The sequence below is a fragment of the Elephas maximus genome, chromosome 5 (assembly GCF_024166365.1).
Source record: "Elephas maximus indicus isolate mEleMax1 chromosome 5, mEleMax1 primary haplotype, whole genome shotgun sequence".
Classification (NCBI taxonomy): Eukaryota; Metazoa; Chordata; class Mammalia; order Proboscidea; family Elephantidae; genus Elephas; species Elephas maximus.
Genome location: NC_064823.1, coordinates 46,344,518 through 46,369,585, shown reverse-complemented (window position 1 = coordinate 46,369,585; position 25,068 = coordinate 46,344,518). Strand labels below are relative to the sequence as shown.

The window sequence follows — 25,068 nt, the reverse complement described above, 5'->3', positions numbered from 1 at the left end:
CTCATTTTTGCTGACTCTCTACTTTACCAAAGTAAGAAGATTAAGTGGGAAGTAGGAAGTACAGATGAGTGTTGAAAACTCTTTTTATAAGTCTTCATGTGAAGAGGAAGAAGAGAAGAGGCATATGGGAGGAAGCCGGTAAAGAAAGTAAAGTGGTAAATACAGGAAAGAGAGGTGACAACAAAATATCGTCACTCAAGAGGCAGGAGGGGACACAATCTAGAGTACAGAAAGCCCTGGTCTTAGGTAAGAAAGACAACTCGTAGTAACAGAACAAAGGGAAGAAACAATATTTGCAGGTACAGTCTGAGAAAGAAAGGTGAGAGAAGTCTTTGCTGGTTTCTATTGTTGTTATTATGTGCCATCAAGTCGGTTCTGACTCATAGTGACTCCTGTACAACAGACTCTGCTGAGGACAAGATTTTCTGCTGAGGACACGAAGACAGTACCAAGAGTTGAATGTGTGCAGAGAACAAGAAACATCAGCAATAGAAGCAGTAGAAAACAGGAGAAAGAATTGACTAAGAACACACAGAAGAACTGATGGGTAGCATGAGCCTAAGAGACAGTGGAGTTTGTTTTTCCCCAGTGCAGCCTGGATGGAAGTACCAAAAAGACTGATAACTGGATTTCTTCACTACTGAAGTTTCTGCCTGGATAATGGACAAAAGAATTGAAGGCAGAAGTCTACAAACTTTTTCTACAAAGGGTCAGATAGTAAATATTCTAGGCTTTGTGGACCCTAAGGTCTCTACTATGACTACTCAGCTCTGCTATTGTGGCACAAAAGCAGCTATAGACAATATGTAACTTAATGGGCATAGGTTTGTTTCAATAAAACCTTACTTACAAAAGTGGTGGGCTGGATGTGGCCCATGTACTGTAGTTTGCCAACCCCTGGTTTAAGAGAAGGAAGTAAAGATACAAGAAGGGACTGATATTAGAGGGATCAATGGGCTAGAATTTTGAAGAGTTAAAGAACTGGTGCCTTCAGAAGAGAACTAAAAATTTATGACATGAATAAACAGGAACACATGTAAGAATTAGCACAGTAAATAAAACAAACCTTTGAGCCTATTTCACAAACATCAATAGGATCATTATCTCCACAGCAGTCTGTGCTCTTATCTTTTTGATGGGGATCTTCCCAAGTCTAAACAAAATAAAAAACCAAAATATAGGTTAGTACTCATATAATTTATCTTAATCTTTCCAAAGAACCATGAAGTTTTACAGATAGCCATAATTCAAAAAAAAATTCTCCTCAGAAATTATATAAGCAAGGCCAACATGCTAGTACACCTTTAAACATCACAATAATTAAATCAGATTTTTATAGTATTTCCTCTCTTTTGTCTCTCATTTATCTGTATAATCACATCTGAAAGCAGGTGGTATTTCCAGACATAATCCAAACATTTCCAGACATTTTCCAAATTTACTGAGTGTCTAAGTTCATGTTCACATTTAAAGTCTCTCTTTGGATGTTTCCATCATCTATGAACCCCACTGTACAGATGAACATGTAGGCCTAGAGAGACTAAGTCACCTGTTCCAGGTAATAAAGCTAATGAATAGTACTTTACGATATTCAGGGCTGATGAATCAAATGTATAATGAAATTCAAAATAACAAACACATCAATATTACATTAAGACTGAAAAAGATTTTGAATTTAAAGTTATTCGAGTTCTTTAACATTATCCAAATGGGTTCTTCTAAATATTCACTCACAGAAATAAAACACTGGAAAAACCAGCCACATTTGGGTAAAATGAACTTTTGGGATAAGCAAATATGATTTTCGCCCAGGCCACGCTCAAACTTTAAGGTAAGCACTTTTGCTAGTGCAAGGGAAGTTAGTAGGGTTAACAGCCTAGACAGGTTATTAGGGTTAACAGTCTAGACAGCTCAATGTCTGAAATAATGAAAGCACAATGATGATTCGCAAGCTTAAGTGGAGAGACTACTGCTTACATGTTCTTCCAAGTATGGTTAGGCCTGGTAACTGGCCTGAACAAATTTCCTGCTACTACAAAACAAATCATAGAACCACACACACGCCTATGAAACAAATGCCACACATACACACACACACAAATACATTCATTAATCCCACAAATATTTATTGATCTGTACCAGGCCTATGCTAGACAGACTGTATCTGTAAACAAAACATACAGAAGTCCTGACCTCATGGAATCTGCCTTCTAGCTGGAAGAAACTCACACACACACACACAAAACCATAATAAATAACTAAATTACACAACATGTTAAAAGATGATAGGTATTGTGGGAAAAGTGGAAAAAAATAGAGTATGGAAGGGAGAATGGGAGTAGGGGAGGTAGGGTTAAATGTCTTAAAGGGTGTTCAGGGCAGACATCATAACAACAAAGGTGACTTAAAAGCAAAAGTGAAGAGGGTGAACCATGTGCACACCTGCGGAAGGAAGAGTGTTCCAGGCTAGAAGTCACAGTGAATGGAAGGCCTAAGGCAGCGATGTGCCTGGAGTATCAGGAATAGTGAGAAGGCTGGTATGGCTGAAGGGGAGTGAGGGAGGAGAGAGAGGAAGACGGGGAGTTGGAGATGAGACGAGAAAAGTAAATGGGACTAGGGGCTGGCTTTTTTTTTTTTAATTAAAAAAAATTTTAATTTAATTTTTATTTTTTTTTAATGACTGTCTGAATATCAACAATCAAGCAAAAAGATATTAGGTAGAAATATCACTTCCCATAAACAAATGGCATAATTTAAACTTTTTAAAAACATCATTCGAGTTAGTTATTTTTGTTTGCTAAATAATTAACATCTGTGCCATCTATAGTGTATTCTCTCCCTAAAGACTAAAATACATACACACACACACAATTAATACAAGATCAGTTGGGTTTAAAAAGATCTCTGGTTGCAAAGGGCAGAGAGAAAGAAAACAGGTCTATTTCTTCTCCCTCACTTCCATTCTAGCCACACTGGTCTCCTTTTTCTAACTCAAACACACTGGGCCTACTTCCACCTCAGAAATTACATACTCGCAGTTCTTTGTTGGAATATTGTTCCCTTAGGAGCCCACACTATTTGTTCCCTCATTTCCTTTAGGTCTTTACTCAAAAACACCTTCTCTCATCCAGGCCTCCACCCTACCTAAACTGCAACAACCCCAGAACACACTAGCTCCATTCCCTACTTTATTTTTCTCTATCACACTTACCACCATTTGACATAAAATCCGTTTTACTGTTTATTTTGTTTATTGTCTGTCTCTCAGCCTAGAATAAAAGTTGCAGAGGAATTTTGTGTCAGTTTTACCACTACTTTACCACCAATACTTCCAACAGTTCCTGCCATATATCAGGTACTCAAAAAATATTTATTGAATGAACAGCACTGTGAAGGCCTGGGGTAGGAAAGGATAAGGGAAGTTAGAAACTCTGAAGAAGTAATTGTGAAGGAATCGAAGCGAAGGAGGGTGAATGTGGCAGAACAGGCTGGAGATGTAAGCAGAGGCCAGGTCATGCGAGGTGGAAGAACCTTGTTAAGAATTTTATATTCTATTCTTTTAGCAAGAGGAAACCATTAGAGGATTCTCACATGGAAAAACATTAGCCAATTTATGCTTTTAAAAGATAATTTTGGATGCTCATGGGCTATAAAATTCAGGTAGACAATGGTAAATGTAGGGGAACAAATTAAGAGATGGCTGCAATTTAATTCTGTTGTAATTAATAGAGCAACTACTTAGTGTACCTAACAGAATAATGCTTTAGCACCTTGAAAATTTACACACATCAGGAGAAGCACAAAAGTATGGCAGGGTTTTAAACAGATAAACTACAGGAGCTTTTGTGTTTTTACCTTCATTCCCCACCTCCTTGCCTTCCTATCAATTGTTTTGCTTTTTTGTTTTTTTCACAATAAAACAATGGAATTAGTATACAAGTAGTACCCATCATTACACTGTAACTACTGCTTTAGATGTTGTTCACCCCAGGAGACTATAAATTCCTTCAGAGAAACGGCCATATAATAATAACTGTAGTAGCAGTTACAATAATATTAAATAATACTAAATTATTACTATCTGTTAGGCATTACTGTAAGCGTGTACGTGCAATTACTCATTTAACCTCAACACCAGATGTAGTACCAGATGCAGTAGGCACTTATCCTATTTTATAAGTGAAGAAAGAGGCACAGAAAGACGAAGTAACTTGACCAAGGTCACACTGCTGGTAAGTGGCAATGTGGCTTCAAAGCCCACACACTTAGCCATTTATTACGCTGTTTGGATCTTACATCTATATCTCATTTGTCTTTATACAGCTAACACCTGGTATACTGCCTACACACAAATCCTTAATAAATGTTTAATGGAATAAATAAATAAATGAACTTTAGTTTTCACCTGTCTGCTGTATTTATCTCTGCTTTGTCTGTCTCTCTGTAATTCAATGGCTTCTCCTCATCTGTACATTCCTGTCCTACAGACAGTATCCCCTAAGCCTTTCAGAACCTCCTTCACCCTTTTACTCTTAGGTCAAAGAGAATGTCTATTTAGGCACCTGGGGGAGTCAGAAAACCTGCTTTTATGGTTTCAACAGATATTCTCAATCTTAACACATGAGTTTAGAGATGCCTGTTTTAACCAAGAATGTATCCATGTGGGTGGTCTAACTGCATCAAAGACAGTCTGACTCCTTAGACAACAGTTTTCTCTTTTCTTTTCCTGTGAATGTTTATTTTACATGGGCAGCTGTTTTCTCAGAAGTGGATAAAGAACCCATTTTTGAGATATTTCCCCAAAAGAATCTTAAATCCCATGTAAAACATTAAAATTAATAAAGAACATAAAGATACAAAAATAAAATCTTCAGACAGACAGCTCTACTAATGGTTCCTTTAAACACAAAGGCAGATGCTCTCTATGCCCCAAACACCTAGACTTTTGGTTCTGCATACTCTAAGTTTACTCACTCAAATGATCTGGAAGGAGCTACCACTTCCCAGAAGTGAGGGAACATGACAGAAAACTAAAATGGGGTAGGAAGGGAAACAAAGCAAGTGCTATTCTCTGACAGAAATGCTGCTTTACCATTATTTAGCCCTTGCTTTCCTTTTTTTCATTGTTTCCCACTTAAAAATAACAAACTCAGGACAGTGAGTAGTACAAGTTGCCATAGTCAATCTGCAATGAGTTCTGAAAAAAAGTTAAAAATTTAAAAAGTCATCTGTTAAAAGTTTAAAAAATAAAATTCCTGCTATCATATATGAATTTTATATAAATGCCTAACTTGTTATATTCAAAGCAATGATTGCAGATAAAGCCTTTCTGAACACTTTTCTCTGACACTTCATAGGTTAAGACCAAAAAAGATGAATAAATAAATAAATAAATAAATGTGTTCAAAATGCCAAATGTGAGGGTTCTACATGCCTAACTCCAAAAACCTGAGTATTGTACATATATATGGTTTGGAACAAAATTTATTGATACAACAAAACTCTACATTAAAAAATTTCAAATTTACAAATCTCTCAAATCGACACTGTTCTCAGAACTGATTTAAATTCATCTCATTCACAGGATTTACAAGGCAATTTACTCAGAAGACAGAAAAGTTTCACCATTATAACAAAAATGTTACCTGAGGGAGGGCACCGTAATTCCATATATAACCCTTGTGAGGGAAGATATTTGCCACGTAGCGCAGCTTGCCCCCTTTTACATCTTGTTTAATGGGATTCAATGGCTCCTTGGTGGCAATCTAAGCAGATCATAGGGGGAAAAAGGAGGAAGGGGAAGAATGAGAAATCATTAATCCTATAGCCAAGTAGCGTTTTTAAAATCTGCTATTTTCAAACTAAATACTCGTATTCCAACTTGCTGATCAAAAGTACTTTAAAATAAACTAAAGCAGCTCTTATTAGTAATATATAAAATGTCTATTAAGCAAACCTGTCTGGCATTCCGTTATTTCTAACACAAATAAAAAAATGATTGAAATGGCAGGAAGGTTAATATTAGTCAATTGCTTTTCATTACTAATCTCAGGTTTTTTACCCTTAAACTTTATACTTAGGATAATGAAGTTAACTCAAAGACTCTCACCAAGTGATTTCATCTCAAAGTTAGTGTGCTATCAAACACATATACATTACCATTCAAAGAGAAAAAAAAAATACACATTATAAAGCAAACAAACAAACAAAAATAACAGAAGCCATGTTTAATGAAAAAAAAAAAAATGAGGCAGAATCTCATAGAATCTTAGATCCTATACCCAACTGATGTGGATAGTAGAAAAATGACAAAACATTATATTTGAAGCCAGACCAAAAGAAGAACCTAATATCTTTTCTTTTTCCTATTAAAACATTAACAAAAAATACTATCATGAACTGATGAAATTATTGACAATTCTCTGAATAGAAATTCTGAAAAATACACACCTACATAACAAGTTCAAATACTTGAAATAATACCATTACATCCAAAGTGGTAGGGGAAAGGCTTCAAACAGCTAAACAAACTAAATTGCACAAATTAAATTTCACTCAGAACTTAGAAGGAATCTTACCTAACATAAGATGGAACAATAAAATTTGGGGGGAAAAAAAAGGGAAGTTTTAATTAGTGAAGCTTTGACAATACAGTGAAAAAGATTTTTAAAAAACTTATCAGGGGAGCAGCAAAAGCTTTTAGATAGTGATCATAAATCAAGATTTGGCCAAACACTGCTTTCATTTTTGGCAAAGTAAAATCCAAAGCAGAATGAAGTCTTTAGAAACTAAAATTGCCACTAGCCCCAAATTAATATATTTCAGTGTGTCTATGAACTAAACACATCTCAGAATCTACTAAGTAAACCGAAAATTTTGGAGAAAGAAGAGTCAAGGAAAATTAAATAAGAATGTGTGCCATAAGCTAAATATACTCTATATACTCAGTGATCAATGTTTTTCTTTTTGAAATTAAAATCAAAGTAAGTTCACAAGACCATTATTAATTTTCACTATAAAGAAGTTTGTCAAACATTCCAAAATCAAAATAACTTGAAACAAAGTTTTCTATGTGATTATTAAGTTATAATTCTCATTTGATATTAATAGGATATATCTAATCACATACCTCCATTTTAGCATTTGTCCACCGAGGTACTTCTACAACCATATTAAACAAATTCTGCAGTTAAGAAAAAAGAGAGAGATATGAATGCTTATCCTTTTTTTTTTCCACTAATTTTCTTTATAAGAATGCTTTAGTTTTTTTCTCACAAAAAAAAATCGTTATAATCTGCATCATGCTTTTGCATATGTCTTAAATTTCCTCTAAATATTAGAGGAGAAGTCTGAAACACAGCAGAACTAAAGCCATCATGTCACGTGACCACTATTTCACAGTAGTAGAGCTTAATACACTTCTGGAAATACCTTTGCAATGTAGCGACAGAACTAGAACAGTCAGGAAACTCGCTTTTTTTTTTTTAAGAAAAAATTGAAAAAGGAGTGAGAGACTGTATCCATCATTTAAGTACTCAGTCTTACTTTTCCAATCCATAAAATGAGTATAATAATTTCTGTCCTATTCACCACACAGGTTATATAGTACGAAGATCAATTACATAATTTAAATGAAAATATACAGAAAATTATGAAGTAAAATATTTTGAAAATTATAAGACAATATTTAAATCCAAGTTATTATTCTGACTATAATGTAAAATAAAGGACATCAGCACAGGCAGTTGTTGAAGTTTGATGGTACACACAGAAAGATTACAAAGAATGAGACTGACACTTTTCTAAACTTAGCTTGCTTATCTATTGATCTAAGGTTCCATAAAGTTACAAAAGGACTGATGCTTCATTTTATCATTTCTGAACTTTGTGGAGTGCTAAAAACAAAGGAGATACTTTAGGCCAATGGCGTGTAAAAATAATTTCCCACAGTCTGTCTTACAAAGTGGAAGTCTTAAAGGTTAAAGCTGACTTGTACACCATTTTGATGTTAGTTACTAACAACTTATCACGGCAAAGCAATGTGCTTATTGCCATTGGTCCACTTAGAAACATTTATAGCAATTTTACATAGGAATTTTTACATCTGTTCAATCTAACAAAATTGAAGCACGAATTTCATTGTTCTAATAATTCATTTTTATTGTATTTTTAAAGTATCAGTTAACAACAGATTAAAAATAAACCAAAAAACTACTCCTTCACTACATATCATTTGATAAACAGTGGCTTAATATACTTAATCCTGCCATACATCACAATCACATACGGAGCTTTAACCAATTAAAAAAAAAAAGATTCCTAGAACCCCACCTCCCACACATTCGAATTCAATTGGTGTGGGCTGGAGTCAGGGCAGTGATTATTTTTTAAGGCCCTCCAACCAATTTTAATATGTAGTCATGGTTTAATGCGTTACTAAATAATTACTAAATGATATGGTTTCTTAGCAAAACATGGAATGCTGTTAATTCAAACCACACCATGTACACAATTAAATATAAACATAGCCACAAAAGCAATGACGGTTTTTCCTAAGTTTTTCTAGATAAGGTTTATGGTTACAAATGGCACAATGAGATGAATAAAACTGAGAATGAATTCTCAACAATTGCTCCTTAAACGTTATGTCTCACACCTGTCTTAAGCAACCTTATACACAATCCTGAGGCTGTTTCATTTTCTATGCTCTTTCATGAGGCACCTCTACACCTGTTTAAATATGCCTGAAGTAGACGTTAAAAAAGAAAAACCTAAGTAAATGACAGATGTTCACATAATTTATTCATCCCTGAAAACCTGGCTATGAGAGAACAAATGCATGGGGATGAATACCTAGAGGTGAAGGTGACAGAGAAGCCCAAGCTAGTGGCAATCGTTTCACACAATGACACCTACCAAAACCACTCACAGAGACTTCAATTAGCCCAAAAGAAAAATAGATGAGGTTTGACTTTTAAGCCTGCAAACCATAAAAAAAAAACACTCCAGAAATTCCTTTGCCCCCATATTCACTCCTGATTGCTAAGCTTATTCCTAGCCTGTCTTCTGACTAACATGAACATGGCCTGTAGTTTTTTAAAGCTAATGCTAGTATATTTTTCCAAAGATTAGTGTTAATTATAAACCAACAATGGGGTGCTGAAATTTACTGGAAACTCAAAAAGATACAAGGAGACACAAATCAAATCATAAAGTTATGTATGTGGCAGGGGATTTATTTCCTCCTTCAGTCCTTTTGTCTCTATTTTCCCCTCGTATTTTTGTTTCACCTTAAAATCAAAAAGAAAAGCTACTAACATATGAAAAAGCAGTCAGTAAGTTTGATATTCTTGGGGGAAAAGAAATCATACTTCTTTCCTCTCAAAATTTCAAATAAGCTCAAATCAGGCAGTTTTGAGTTTTAAGAATTAATTTAAGAATTAAATTTTAAATTGGCTGGGCTCAGAATACATTTTTGCACTGAAACAACTGTTCGCAGGCCAACATACAAAGTCCCTGGAACATATAAAGCTTTGAGCTCCTGAGCGTCTGTCTATTCACCTGGTATGTATGGCAGTGGTTTTTAAACTTCAGTGTTCTTAGGACTTAATATCTGTAGCACTTGTTAAAAATGTAGAGATTCTGATTTAGATCTGGGATGGAGCCCAGGAATCTGAATTTTTAACAAGCATGCTAAGTGATTTCAGTGCAGATTGTTAGAGGGCCATTTTGACAAACACCAGTTTAAGAAAATAGAAAATGTATGGCAGACAAAAGTTCTAAGAATTAAACAGCCCCCACAGCTGTACTTACAAATAGATCCAAAGGCTGGACTCACAAGTTTCAGTCGGGCTAGAGAATGGATGGAAATAAGGTCGGGAAGGGGAAGAAGGAAGGTAGTTGGCAGGAAGAGCTGGCAGCCTCAGCAGGCTAAAAGGGCACTGATAACAAGATCCGGACGACAGACATCAATCAAATGTGCTGGTCCTAAGTCAAGAACTATCAAAGTTTGATAGTCACATATGTATTGATATAAAAAAAAAATTTTTTTATGTGTGTGTGTGCATACATATATATACAGTTTATATATATTTAGAACGTATTTATTTTAGTATACAGTTGTATAACTATTTTTCTCCTCCTCTGCTCCCAAAAGACTGTTGTCCCAGGATTCTAAAACAGCCTCAAACCATCTTCCTCCTTATAATAAATAAAAGACAAACTGACAAATTTTCATAAAGTATATTTATCTTAGACCATCTGCCACGGAAAGTAACTTGCTACTAAAATCTGGGTTCATGTCCTGATCCTCTCAGGTTTTTCACTTGCAGAATGAAATGGTAATATCTGCCTGAGCTGCCTTACAGAAATGCTAAAAGAAGAAAAAATCAGAATGCACATGAAAGCCTTGCAGGGAAGAAATTTTGAAGCACCTTACAAACGCAAACTACTGTCAAGATCTTTAACAGACAGTATAAAAGTGATCCACAAAAATAAAAACCTTTAGATATACCTCATACTCATCATTTCGCGCTTTCTTTGTAGGGATACCATTTTCCTATAAAAGAAAAAATGATATTTACGATTGTAATATCTCATGAAAGAACACAGCTGCACTATATATCAATAAAATACGCCTATTGTACAGACATCCAACTGCCAAGGCTATCCAGAAACCTGATTCAACAGAGCCTACCAAATGACCAGTTAGTCTTTTCCCTCTGCATTCTAGCATCCCCTGTGAACGGATCATCAAAGTGTTTCATAAAATAAACGATCAGAAAAGCTAAATCTCTTTCAAATATATTTTCCCAGTTTATATAAAACAAGCGAAGTCTCTGTTCAGAGTTTAAGGGAAGACTGGCAGTTTCCAGTAATTGCGCTTAAAACAGTCATTTCATTACTGAAATGAAACTCCAGGGAGTGTGACTAACAAGACGTGAAAGTACTCGGCTGCACCTCATGCCTTTTAATTCTACCCAGGTGTGATTACAACGCCTCTATCAAGCACTTTCGCTGGTTTTAAATTAAAACACACTACTCAGCGGTTTGGGGAGAAAAATCATGCCATTCACAAAAGTTCACACGTTATACATAACTTCTACACATCAAAACAACTACAATAAAGGGAACAGAACCATGATTATTCTGAGTCACACCTCAAATATTATTTCTGCTCCTAAAATACCACAACCCAAAGTACAAGGTGCAACAGTTCTAATCATTACTCTCTGAGAATGTAGAAAACCTGTTTATACCACCCCTGTGGGCTCTCATCTCCACATCACCAGGATTCACTGGTATATCCTGTTAATATTTTGCCCTGCCCTATCCTCAATTTTGCCTGGCCTAACCCCAAATTTCATACTTCCCCAAACCTAACATCCTTAGGAAGAATGTTAGCCCACTGACGTTTCAAGCCCACTCTTTGTACCACCTCCACCCTTACCTCCTACATGATTCTCAAATATATAGCTTTCTAAAAAAATTACCGTTATTATTATAGACCCTGAGTGGCGAAAATGGTTTAAGCTCTAGACTACTAACCTAGAGGCTGTCGGTTTGAACCCACCCAGAGGCACTTCAAGAAACAGGCCTGGTGATCTGCTTTTAAAAGGTCACAGCATTGAAAACCCTATGGGACAGTTCTACTCTGCACACGTGGGTCGTCATGAGTTAGAATCAATTCAACAACAACTAACATTATTATTATGAGGTACACAGATTCTGTCATGGTACACTCCTACATGAAGCAGAACTCACCAGTCATTCTTTAACTTACATTACCCTGTTCTATTTTTATAGCATTTAATACTATCTGATAGTAATACTATCTGATTGTTTATTGGTTATCTCCTCCAATGGAGTAAGAACTGTGTCTTAATTACCCCAGCACCCTAGTGACTGGAATAGTGTCTGGCTCATAATATGCATGCAATAATTATTTATCAAATGAATAAATCAATAAGTGAATGCATGCACTTTGGGCCAAGAGGGAAAAGAAGTATTGGGAGGCATGAGATATTTAGGTTCAGTAGTTCACTGGCCAAAAAACAACAACAAAAAACACACAGAGATGCACACACTCACATAATCACAGAGACACATATAATAACATAATGGAATTCTTTTTGTACTCTGATTTCTTTCTCTCTCCAGATTATATGGCCCCTGGTTCTGAATTTTACCACTTAAAACCAATGAACTTGGAGGCATTACACAACAGCAGTTAAGAGCACTAGTTCTGGAGTTAGAGCACCTAAGCTCAAATCCCACCTTCACAGCTGACTGGCTTAGTGATCATGGACAAGGTTCTCAATCTCATTAGTAAAATAATGGTAATAATAGTAACCCCCAGAAGGTGAAATAATGCACATCAAGCAGTGAGCACAGTACCTAGCTAAGCACCACACACAAAAAAAACAAACCAAACCCACTGCCGTTGAGTCAACCCCAACTCACAGCGACCCTATAGGACAGAGTAGAGTTTCCAAGGAGCAGCTGGTGGATTTGAATGGCTGACCTTTTGGTTAAGCAGCCAAGTTCTCAACCGCTGTGCCACCAGGGCACTAGGTACATCTTCACTATTATTCTCCCTATTGCCATTGTTATTGACAGTACTCTGAAGGGCTGGAGAACAGCACAAATCCTATTTCAATGTCCCATAACTTTAGCGAGGTGCATGATATTTAGCCTCTAAGGTGAGCAACACCAAGAAGGTCAAACAACCCTAGCATCTAAAGCAGCTTCCTCACTTCTTCACTGTCCTCTGCCCCTACACCGATCTCTCCACAGTTCTAGAAAACCTAACCCCATTAGCCAGCCCCATACAATCTCGATCAGGAATATAGTTCTGGTCATTTATTTAACAGCTGTACCTCCCTAACAATTGTGGTCATGAAATTCACCAATTCACTAGAAGGACTTTAAGGAAATAACTTCCAACTTAGTGATGATCTTTAACATCTGCTACCAATTATGGCAGAGGCATGTGGTTCAGTGGTAGAATTCTTGCCTTCCATGTGGGAGACCTGGGTTTGATTTCTGGCTAATACACATAATGCGCAGCCACCACATATCTGACAGCGGAGGTCTGCGTATTGCTGTGATGCTAGGAGGTTTCAGTGGAGCTTCCAGACAAAGTACGAGGAAAGGCCTGGTGGTCTACTTTTGAAACTCAGTTAATGAAAACCCTACAGATCACAACTGTCTGATCCACAACTCGTCACGGGGATGGCGCAGGACTGGGCAGCGTTTTGTTTCGCTGTGCACGGGGTTGCCATGAGTCAGGGGCCAACTCTGTGGCAGCTAACAACAACCACCAGCAATTATGCCATCTTGCCAACAATCAGGACAGCCCTCAATATGTCCCAACGATATTGGGCCCCTCTCAGTTCTGCCTATAGCAGCAGGCCTCTCATTCCTATTTGACTAGCACCTTTTACAGCCTCACTACTGTCAAGTGATTTTAGGCTCTAAAAGAACAACTATTCAAACACCACCATTATCCCAGCATTATTTTTTTAGCAACTGTTTGATAGAGTGGTTAAAAAGCGTGAGCTCTGTGGTCGGAAATAAAGGTCCAAAACCTGGCTCTGCCACTTAGCTGTGTGATCTTGGACAAGTCAACAAAATACCATCAGCAGTTTCCTTGCAAATAACAACAGCAACTCATAAAACCAAACCAAACCTACTGCTGTCTATTCCAACTCATAGCAACCCTATAGGAAAGAACAGAACTATCCCATAGGATTTCCAAGGCTGTACATCTTTACAGAAGTAAACTGCCACATCTTTCTCCCACAGAGTGGCTGGTGGGTTCAAATTGCCGACCTTTTGGTTAGCAGCCGAGTGCTCAACCACTGCACCACCAGGGGTCCTTTATGTACACATAATAAACAAATAGGAACTAATCCACAAATGTTAACTATATTGTTATTATTAAAAATAAGCCTTTCATTAACCTCTTAAATTATTACCCATAAATCTTTATTTCCTATCAAATTCTAAGCTTTATGGGCCACTAACTCCTTTCTCCCTAAGTCCTCCTAGAATGATCCTTTCCTCATGCAAATTCTAATTCATAAAGGAAGCTTACTATAACCCCTCTGTCTCTCTTCATGACTTCCAATCATCTTCTGTCTTTTCAAGATGCTTCCAAAAAGCATTTTATGGTGATACTAGAAGTGGATAATTTCATCTCCAAAATAAGCTAAAACAATACCTCTGTAGAGTCCACATTCAGAGGAATATCATGGAAGGGGGAAATGTAGTGACCAGCTACATTCTCTGCAAAGGAAAAAGAAAACAACAGAGAGTTAAAGCAATGGTCTACCCTCTTCTTTACTGCCATAATAACCTCACCCACTTTTAAATTTACATACTTTTTTTCAAAGCTTACTTTAACTCCCAATTTGAATAAATGTCTAATTCAACTTTTAAAACTTGTTCCAATCTGACAACCAAAAAGAAATTTATGCCAAATAAACTATACTTGGTAAATGCTGAAGTTATTTTACTTATCTCTGTGGCTTAAAATACCCAAAGCAGAAAATGTCAAAAATAGACTAAAACTCAAAAAGTTAATAAATTCACATTTAAAAAAAAGATTAAAACTGATATTCATTTCCCTAGGAGAAATCAAACAAGAGAATTCCCAATAGCCACCTACAGTCCACATGAAGAAAGGTCCAAAGGCAAGAAGAGTTTCCACTCAGTTCAAAAAAAAGGAACAAATCATTTGCTTCAACTCAAAGTTAGGATGCTAATATATTAAGGTAAGCTCAAAGCAAAAACAAATAAAAACAAACTTCAAGAACAGAAAATTTCTCTTCTTTAAAGTTATATACTGAAGCTTACATTTTAAATACTTTCCAAAGTATAGATTTAAACAAATAACAATAACTCAGTATGTACTTTTACCAGAATTTTAAAAGGTATACATCCATTTATTCTCAGAAATGTCGACGGAAATTGACTGTCATAGAAATTTTTTATTTTGTAATTTTCTAAGTCAGGGTGTGTTTTACTTTTTGGCAGTTCAACTCTGTCCTATAGGGTCGCTATGAGTCAGAATTAACTCGACAGCAATAGGATTTTTTTTGTTTTTAAACTTCCTAGCATAATTTTCTAATTTATACCTTACAAATACTTTAACAAAATAAAATAACCACTGGCTAACATCCCAGTAGCAATGAGCATGCCCAGCAACCAGATCTTGGTTTCTAAATATGACTCTCCAATAAAAGGAACTAGGGCTCCTTGGGGAAACAGTTAATTCTAAGACTAGGGCAGAGAATATAAAATGAGTCTGGAGCATCTTATAGTGCCAGAAAGTAACTAAGTGCTCAAAAAACAAAATGTTGGAGTTACAAACCAAAAAAAACCAAACCCATTGCCACCATTGAGTCGATTCCGACTCATAGCGACCCTATGGGACAGAGTAGAACTGCCCCATAGGGTTTCCAAGGAGCACCTGGTAGATTCAAACTGCCACCTTTTTGGTTAGCAGCCGTAGCTCTTAACCACTACGCCACCAGGGTTTCCAGTATAACAGGAAATAAGAGTCAACCTGAAAGCACTCCCAAAGCTGGACCATTTTGAGCTACAAACTAAATAATGAAGTACTGGATTATAACTGAAAGTATAAAATAAATATACATGAGTCTATACTTATATAAATAAATGAATAAATAAATAAACAAGGGATAAGAGACTCATCATCCTTACAAAAGAATTCAAAACAACGTATGTAGATACACTCCTGCCCAAGAGGCGAAGCTTACCCTGTCCTCCTCCCCACCTTAAGTGTAAACTGGACTTAGTAACTCGCTTCCAAATACCAGAATATGGAAGGGAAAAATAGTAACTTTACAGTAGAGAAAACTGACAAACAGTACCCATAACCAAATGATCAAGGTTACTACCATGAGTGATGAATTAGGTTGACAGCACATACCTCCTGATAAGCATGCTGTAATGAGAAGGCACTTCACCTCTGTAGTAATCTTCCCCAAAATCAATAACCTTAGTCTAATCATGAGAAAAACATCAGGCTAACTTAAATAGCAACTACAAAATACCTGACAAGTACTCTTTGAGAGTATCAAGGTCAAAATACAGCAGAAAGACTGAGAAACTGTCTCAATTGGAGGAGACTAAAGGAGAGAAAACAACTAAAGGGAATGCTATCCTGGAATGGATCCCTGAACAGAAAAAGGATATCGGTGGAAAAACTAGTAAAATCCAGAGTACAGTTAATAATAAAAACAAAAAAAAAGGAACCAATATTTATATCTCAGTTTTGATAAATACATAATCGTAATGGAAGATGTTAACGTTGAAGTAAACTGGATGAGCGGTATGTTGCAACTATCTGTACTATCTTTGCAACTTTATTAAATCTAAAATTATGCCAAAATTTAAAAACAGACTAAACCAGTTACCATCAAATTGCTTCTGACTCATGGTGCCCCACGTGTTTCAGAGTAGAACTGCACATAGAGTTAGTTGTCAGTGGCTGTGACCTTTTGGAAGTAGATCACCAAGCCTTTCTTCCAAGACACCTTTGGGTGGATCTGAACTACCAACCTGTTGATTAGCAGCCAAGCACTCAACCACTTGCCCCATCCAGTTTATAAAAACAAAAATACAAGTACTGGCTCCAGTCCAATAATTACAACGGCCCCCACCCCACCAAAATTTCATTTCTTCCTGGCCTTCTTTGTTGTTTTCCTTAGCACTTGTCACTAGAAGCTCGCTCCTTGAAGGAAGGAGATTTTCTTGTTGCCTAGTATTGTTTCTTTCGGTTCTAGTATACTCCACAGCACCTAGAAAGTACCTGAAGATAGGAGGCACTCAACTTCAAATAAACTACAGGGACAAACAGCAGTATCAGCGGTTGCCAGGGGTTGGGGGTAGAGGGAGAGGCTGACTCTAAAGAGGGAGCACAAGGGAATTTTTTTGGAGTGATGGAATGGTTCTATACTTTGAGAGTGATAGCGCTGACACAAATCTACACTTTTGTCAAAACTACTGCTTACAAAAAAAAGTGAACTATACTGTAGGTAAATTTAAAAATTAAGAAGTATGGAGCTGGGGTGAGAAAAACTACAAACAGGTTAGGAAAATGCATATTAATGTATAAATGGAAACTCTTGTTCCAAAGAGCAATCATCAAGCTGTGATTGTTCTGTCCTTCTGCTTTAAATCAAAAAGATGAAGAGAAGAAAAATATAATCCTTTAGCACACTACCTCAATTGTTACATTTGGGACCTATCTCTGTGATGCAAATTAATAATTTCAGCTCTAAGAATCCAAGAAGTTGCATGAGCCGGGAAGGTTTATTATTAAATCAAGGAAGTACAGGAATCTTTCAAGCCTCAAGTTGCAATAGTGGAGGATTCTATGGGGAAAATATTAAACGACGCAGGAAGCATCAAAAGAAGATGGAAGGAATACACAGAGTCATTATACCAAAAAGAATTAGCTGATGTTCAACCATTTCAAGAGGTGGCATATGAACAGGAACCGACGGTACTGAAGGAAGAAGTCCAAGCTGCTCTGAAGGCTTTGGCGAAAAACAAGGCTCCAGGAATTGATGGAATATCAACTGAGATGTTTCAACAAACAGATGCAGCGCTGGAGGTGCTCACTTATATATGCCAAGAAATACAGAAGATAGCTTCCTAGCTAACTGACTGGAAGAGATCCATTTTTATGCCTACTCAAAGAAAGGTGATCCAACCAAATGTGGAAATTATAGAACAATATCATATGCAAGCAAAATTTTCCTGAAGATCATTCAAAAATGGCTGCAGCAGTATATCAACAGGGAACTGCCAGAAATTCAGGCCGGTTTCAGAAGAGGATGTGGAACCAGAGATATCATTGCTGATGTCAGATGGATCCTGGCTGAAAGCAGAGAATACCGGAAGGATATTTTCCTGTGTTTTATTGACTACGCAAAGGCATTTGACTGTGTGGATAATAACAAACCATGGATAACACTGGGAAGAATGGGAATTCCAGAACACTTAATTGTGCTCATGAGGAACCTTTACATAGATCAAGAGGCAGTTGTTCAGACAGAACAAGGGGATACTGATAGGTTTAAAGTCAGGAAAGGTGTGCATCAGGGTTGTATTCTTTCACCATATCTATTTAATCGGTATAATGCTGAGCAAATAATCCGAAAAGCTGGACTAAAGAAGAAGAACGGGGCATCAGGATTGGAGGAAGACTCATTAACAACATGCATTATGCAGGTGACACAACCTTGCTTGCTGAAAGTGAAGAGGACTTGAACCACTTACGAATGAAGATCAAAGACCACGGTCTTCAGGATGGATTACATCTCAACGTAAAGAAAACAAAAATCCTCTCAACTGGACCAATGAGCAACAACATGATAAACGGAGAAAAGATTGAAGTTGTCAAGGATTTCATTTTACTTGGATCCACAAACAACAGCCATGGAAGCAGCAGTCAAGAAATCAAAATACGCATTGCATTGGGTAAATCTGCTGCAAAGAACCTCTTCAAAGTGTTGAAGAGCAAAGGTGTCACCTTGGAGACTAAGGTGCGCCTGACCCAAGCCATGGTATTTTCAACCACATCATATGCATGTGAAAGCTGGACAATGAATAAGGAAGGCCGAAGAAGAACTGACGCCTTTGAATTGTGGTGCTGGTGAAGAATACTGAATATACCATGGACTGCCAAAAGAACGAACAAATCTGTCTTAGAAGAAGTACAGCCAGAATGCTCCTTAGAGGCAAGGATGGCGAGACTGCGTCTTACATACTTTGGACATGTTGTTAGAAGGGATGAGTCCCTGGAGAAGGACATCATGCTTGGCAGAGTACGGGGTCAGCGGAAAAGAGGAAGACCCTCAACAAGGTGGATTGACACAGTGGCTGCAACAATGAGCTCAAGCATAACAACGATTAAAAGGATGGCTCAGGACCGGGCAGTGTTTCGTTCTGTTGTGCACAGGGTCGCTAAGAGTCGGAACCAACTCGACAGTACCTAACAACAACGTAAGTAATCTACATAGACTAGATGGTCTATATTTGTAATTAGAATAAATAATAACTGTAGGACACAGATTCGGTGTTAGATTTCCCTAAGGCTCCAATGTTCCTGTTAACTGTGGATTGTTGTTGTTAGGTGCCATCCAGATGGTTCCATCTCACAGCGACCCTATGCATAACAGAATGTAACACTGCCCGGTCCTGTGCCATCCTCACAGTCGTTGCTATGTTTGAGCCCATTGTTGCAGCCACTGTGTCAATCCATTAACTTGGATAATCCAATTAACTGTGGAGAAGCCCCTCAGAATTTACAAAACTTCAAAATGAGTGTTACTCAAGCCCAAGGAAAAAATCGGACTAGACTAAATCAGGATAGCAGGAAATTAAGGATTTATAGGAAGATTACCTAGATGTCGTTCTCTTTAAGTCAGAAATTAAATATATTTAAACACTAAGACAAGGCCAGTATACATGCTTAAACTGTTTTTAATTGCCAATTTAATTTTTAATTAAATTACATTTTAATTCGCTAATTTCATTAATTAGTGAATGCTCTACAACTACTGACTGGGATAACTATACCTACCACAAGCCATTTGTATCATAAAATATTTATAAATAAAAATGTAGTAATAAAGAATAAAAACTACTGGAAAAAATAAAATATGGCCTTAGACCTCAAATAATGGTTAACACTTTGATGAGCAATATAATTTGCACAGGAAGGATGAGTGCAGAGGCCAAGGGCCTGACTTCTAGTTACTGACCTTGACAGGGCAACTCAATTTCTTTGAAGCTTAATTTTCTGATTCTTGAATTAAGCAATATTCATTTACAAAGCATTTAGTGTATAAAGGCAATGCGCTAGATGATGGGACACGAAAGAGCTAAACAGTGATTCACGTGCATGAGGAACCACACGCGGACTGAGGAACTAGCTGAGAAGCTGGGGCGAGTACTGCCACTGCTGCTGCTACCTCTTCATCGTCATCCTCATCCTCTCATAGTGTAAACATAAGGAGTCCTCTCACCATGTTTACACAGCTAGTCATTTATCTATGCACAAACAAAGGATATGAGAACTCCATTAAAGCTCGTCTAGGGTCAGTTTTAATTACGTTTCATTTAAAGATTCTTCAAAGGTTGGTTTAAAGATATGCACTATCTACCCTTGCCCTCTCTATAGAGTCGCTATGAGTTAGAATCAAGTTGACCGCAATGAGTATTTTTTTTTTTTTACCCTGATCCTCTATAAAATAAAAGGGATCATATGTACCACACATACGAGCCACAGTATATAAAACAGACAATGGTTGCCACTTTTCAAAGAACTGAACACACAGAAGAGTCAGCCCTTTCTCAGAGCCAGAGTAAACCAGTGATACATCTTATGTAAAACTTCATTACCTGAAGCTCTGGCTCTTTAAAGTTGAAAACAAGTTGCTGTTGCTGATTTTAACCAAGTCCTGCATATGGTTAAAAAAATAAAATAGGTCCCATCTCTCCCCAAGCAGCCACTTCTACTTCTTATAACGTATTTTAGGTCTAGTGGTTATCTTCATTTCTCTAAATAATATACTCATATTACTATTTGTTTTTTTGTTAGCTTCAGAAATTACCTAGTATATTAGTTCCCTAGGGCCACCATGGAATCCTTCACTATTGCAACTCGAGGCTTGAATTTTTTCTTCAGTTCTTTCAGCTTGAGAAACGCTGAGCGTGTTCTTCCCTTTTGGTTTTCCATCTCCAGCTCTTTCCACATGTCATTATAATACTTTGTCTTCTTGAGAGGCCCTTTGAAATCTTCAGTTCAGTTCTTTTACTTCATCAATTCTTCCTTTTGCTTTAGCTGCTCGACGCTCAAGAGCAAGTTTCAGAGTCTTCTCTGACATCCACCTTGTTCTTTTCCTCCTTTCCTGTCTTTTCAGTGACCTCTTCCTTTCTTCATGCATGATGTCCTTGCTGTCACTCCACAACTCGTCTGGTCTGCAGTCACTAGTGTTCAATGCGTCAAATCTATTCTTCAGATGGTCTCTAAATTCAGGTGGGATATACTCAAGTTCTCATTTTGGCTCTCGTGGACTTGCTCTGATTTTCTTCAGTTTCAGCTTGAACTTGCATAGGAGCAATTGATGGTCTGTTCCACAGTTGGTCCCTGGCCTTGTTCTGACTGATGATATTGAGCTTTTCCATCATCTCTTTCCACAGATGTAGTCAATTTGATTTCTGTGTGTTCCATCTGGTGAAGTCCATGTGTATAGTCACCATTTATGTTGATGAAAGAAGGTATTTGCAATGAAGTAGTCGTTGGTCTTGCAAAATTCTATCATTCGATCTCTGGCATTGTTTCTATCACCAAGGCCATATTTTCCAACTATTGATCCTTCCTTGTTTCCAACTTTCACGTTCCAATCGCCGGTAATTATCAATGCATCTTGATTGCATGTTCGATCAATTTCAGACTGCAGCTGCTGATAAGAGTCTTCCATTTCTTCATCTTTGGCCCTACTGGTTGGTGCGTAAATTTGAATAATAGTCGTATTAACTGGTCTTCCTTGTAGGCGTATGGATATTATCCTATCACTGACAGCGTTGTACTTCAGGATAGATCTTGAAACGTTCTTTTTCACGATGAATGCAACACCATTCCTCCTCGAGTTGTCGTTCCCGGCATAGTAGACTATATGATTGTCCGATTCAGAATGGCCAATACCAGTCCATTTCAGCTCACTAATGCCTAGAATATAGATGTTTATGCATTCCATTTCATTTTTGACGATTTCCGATTTTCCTAGATTCACACTTCATACATTCCAGGTTCCAATTATTAACGGGTGTTTGCAGCTGTTTCTTCTCATTTTGAGTCATGCCACATCAGCAAATGAAGGTCCCAAAAGCTTTACTCCATCCACATCATTAAGGTCTACTTTGAGGAGGCAGGTCTTCCCCAGTCATCTTTTGAGCACCTTCCAAACTGGGGGGCTCATCTTTCAGCATTATATCAGACAATGTTCCGCTGCTATTCGTAAGGTTTTCACTGGCTAATGCTTTTCAGAAGTAGACTGTCAGGTCCTTCTTCCTAGTCTGTCTTAGTCTGGAAGCTCAGCTGAAACCTGTCCTCCATGGGTGACCCTGCTGGTATCTGAATACCAGTGGCATACCTTCCAGCATCACAGCAACAACAAGCCCCCACAGCACGACAAAGCATCAAAAGAAGATGGAAGGAATACATAGAGAGTCATTATACCAAAAAGAATCAGTCGATATTCAACCATTTCAAGAGGTGGCATATGATCAGGACCCAATGGTACTGAAGGAAGAAGCCCAAGCTGCTCTGAAGGCATTGACAAAAAACAAAGCTCCAGGAATTGATGGAATATCAATTGAGATGTTTCAACAAACAGATGCAGCGCTGGAGGTACTCATTCATCTTTGCCAAGAAATATGGAAGACAGCTTCCTGGCCAACTGACTGGAAGAGAGCCATATTTATGCCTAGTCCAAAGAAAGGTGATCCAACCAAATGTGGAAATTACAGAACAATGTCATTAATATCACACGCAAGCAAAATTCTGCTGAAGATCATTCAAAAACTGCTGCAGCAGTATGTCGAGAGGGAACTGCCAGAAATTCAGGCCAGTTTCAGAAGGGGACATGGAACCAGGGATATCATTGCTGATGTCAGATGGATCCTGGCTGAAAGCAGAGAATACCAGAAGGATGTCTTCCTGTGTTTTATTGACTATGCAAAGGCATTTGACTGTGTGGATCAGAACAAACTATGGATGACACTGAGAAGAATGGGAATTCCAGAACACTTAATCGTGCTCATGAGGAACCTTTACATAGATCAAAAGGCAGTTGTTCGGACAGAACAAGGGGATACTCATTGGTTTAAAGTCAGGAAAGGTGTGTGTCAGGGTTGTATTCTTTCACCATACCTATTTAATCGGTATGCTAAGCAAATAATACGAGAAGCTGGACTAAAGAAGAAGAACGGGGCATCAGGATTGGAGGAAGACTCATTAACAACATGCGTTATGCAGGTGACACAATCTTGCTTGCTGAAAGTGAAGAGGACTTGAACCACTTACGAATGAAGGTCAAAGACCACAGCCTTCAGTATGGATTACACCTCAACATAAAGAAAACAAAAATCCTCTCAACTGGACCAATGAGCAACAGCATGATAAATGGAGAAAAGACTGAAGTTGTGAAGGATTTCATTTTACTTGGATCCACAATAAAAACCCATGGAAGCAGCAGTCAAGAAATCAAAAGATGCACTGTGTTGGGCAAATTGCTGCTTAGGACCTCTTCAAAGTGTTGAAGAGCAAAGACGTCACCCTGAAGACTAAGGTGCGCTTGACCCAAGCTATCGTATTTTCAATCACATCATATGCATGTGAAAGCTGGACAATGAATAAGAAGACCAAAGAAGAGTTGATGCCTTTGAATTGTGGTGTTGGCGGAGAATATTGAATATACCATGGACTGCAAAAAGAACAAACAAATCTGTCTTGGAAGAAGTGTGGCCAGAATGCTCCTTAGAGGCAAGGATGGTGGGACTGCGTCTTACATATTTTGGACATGTTGTCAGGAGGGATCAGTCCCTGGAGAAGGACATCATGCTTGGTAGAGCACAGGGTCAGCGGAAAAGAGGAAGACCCTCAACGAGGTGGATTGATACAGTGGCTGCGACAATGAGCTCAAGCACAACGATTGCAAGGATGGCGCAGGACCGGGCAGTGTTTTGTTTGGTTGTGCATAGGGCCGCTATGAGTCGGAACCGACTCGACGGCACCTAACAACAACAACAACAGGGCCACCATAACAAATGACCACAAACTGGGTGACGTAAAAGTGCAGAAAATTGTTCTCCCACAGTTCTGGAAGTAAAAATTCAAAATCAAGATGTCGGCGGACTCTAGGGAAGAACCTGTTCCATGCCCTTCTCTTAGCTTCCAGTACTGCTGTCAAGGTGTGGTTAGTAGATGCCTCACTCCAATCCCTGCCTCTATCAGATGGCATTCTCCCTGTACTTGTGTCTCTTCGACTATTCTTAAAAGAGCATCAATCATATTGAATTAGGGCCCACCATAATGACTTCTTAACCTGATTGTATCTGTAAAGAGCCTATTTCCAAATAAGGTCACCAGGGGTTAGGAGTTAACCTATCTTTTTGGACAGCATAATTCAATCCATAATACTTATTGAATCCAGTTCTGAAGGTAAGGATTCAGTTCATTTGACCTCAAACTTTCCCCCTTAAATCCTCTATTGGTTAATTTTAACACTTTACACTTTTATGCCTTATTCCATCAAACATAAATAGCACTTCTTGATTTCCTACTAACTGGTTTTTTACCTGTTCCTCATTGTTCTCTCTCCCAGTTCTTGTTTTCTGCACTTTTGTTTTTTCACTTCAAGTCTATAATCATATTGGATTTTTTATGCTTTTCCTCTATTAGTCTATTTCCAAAACTTTTCTAAGAAAAACTTGGAATACTTGTTAAAATACAGATGACTGGACCCTCAGCCCATACCTAGTGAATCAGAATCTCAAGGAGGGAGGCCCAGATATCTGTATTTTTTCAGCCAAGTACCCCCAAGTAATTCTTACACTCAGGCAAGTTTGAGAAGCATGTCTATGTGTTCACTCTTGGCCAAATAAGATGTTACCATTAAATTTCCTTTCTTGTTCATCTTTTTCTTTGTGCTTCTTTCTTGCAACGTTGGTCATAACCATGTCTATAAATTCTACTAGTGCCTCACAGATACCATCAAAACCACAGAATCCTCTCTTTGCTCAAAAAGCTTATTCTGGTACCCTCTATCCTCTTGCTGCAATCTGGACTGGATGCTCCCTTGGCACCCCAAGTCTCTGCTTCTTCAAGCTCCAATTTAGATGTTTTCTGGGTCCCACGCATTGACCTTTTTTTGGTTTATTTACCTATTTTGCAGTATTTTATCCCTAACGTGCTCTGTAAGAAAGGCGGCATGTGAAATAAACTTCTAAATCCTTGAACGTCTG

The 25,068-nt window shown here is 37.8% G+C and overlaps 1 protein-coding gene across 2 annotated transcripts in view; it reads right to left on the bottom strand.

The window, feature by feature from the left end:
• Positions 1–25,068, bottom strand: part of PPA2 (inorganic pyrophosphatase 2) — a 141,326-nt gene that overhangs the window by 107,741 nt on the left and 8,517 nt on the right. Inside the window, exons 2-6 of one of the 2 annotated variants that reach the window (XM_049885585.1) lie at positions 14,225–14,289; positions 10,514–10,558; positions 7,130–7,183; positions 5,646–5,765; positions 1,067–1,153 (exon numbers count right to left, since the gene is read on the bottom strand). In XM_049885585.1, the coding sequence (XP_049741542.1) occupies positions 1,067–1,153; positions 5,646–5,765; positions 7,130–7,183; positions 10,514–10,558; positions 14,225–14,289 (371 nt within the window). The remainder of the gene's footprint in view (positions 1–1,066; positions 1,154–5,645; positions 5,766–7,129; positions 7,184–10,513; positions 10,559–14,224; positions 14,290–25,068) is intronic. The other variant, XM_049885586.1, reaches the window with a different exon arrangement.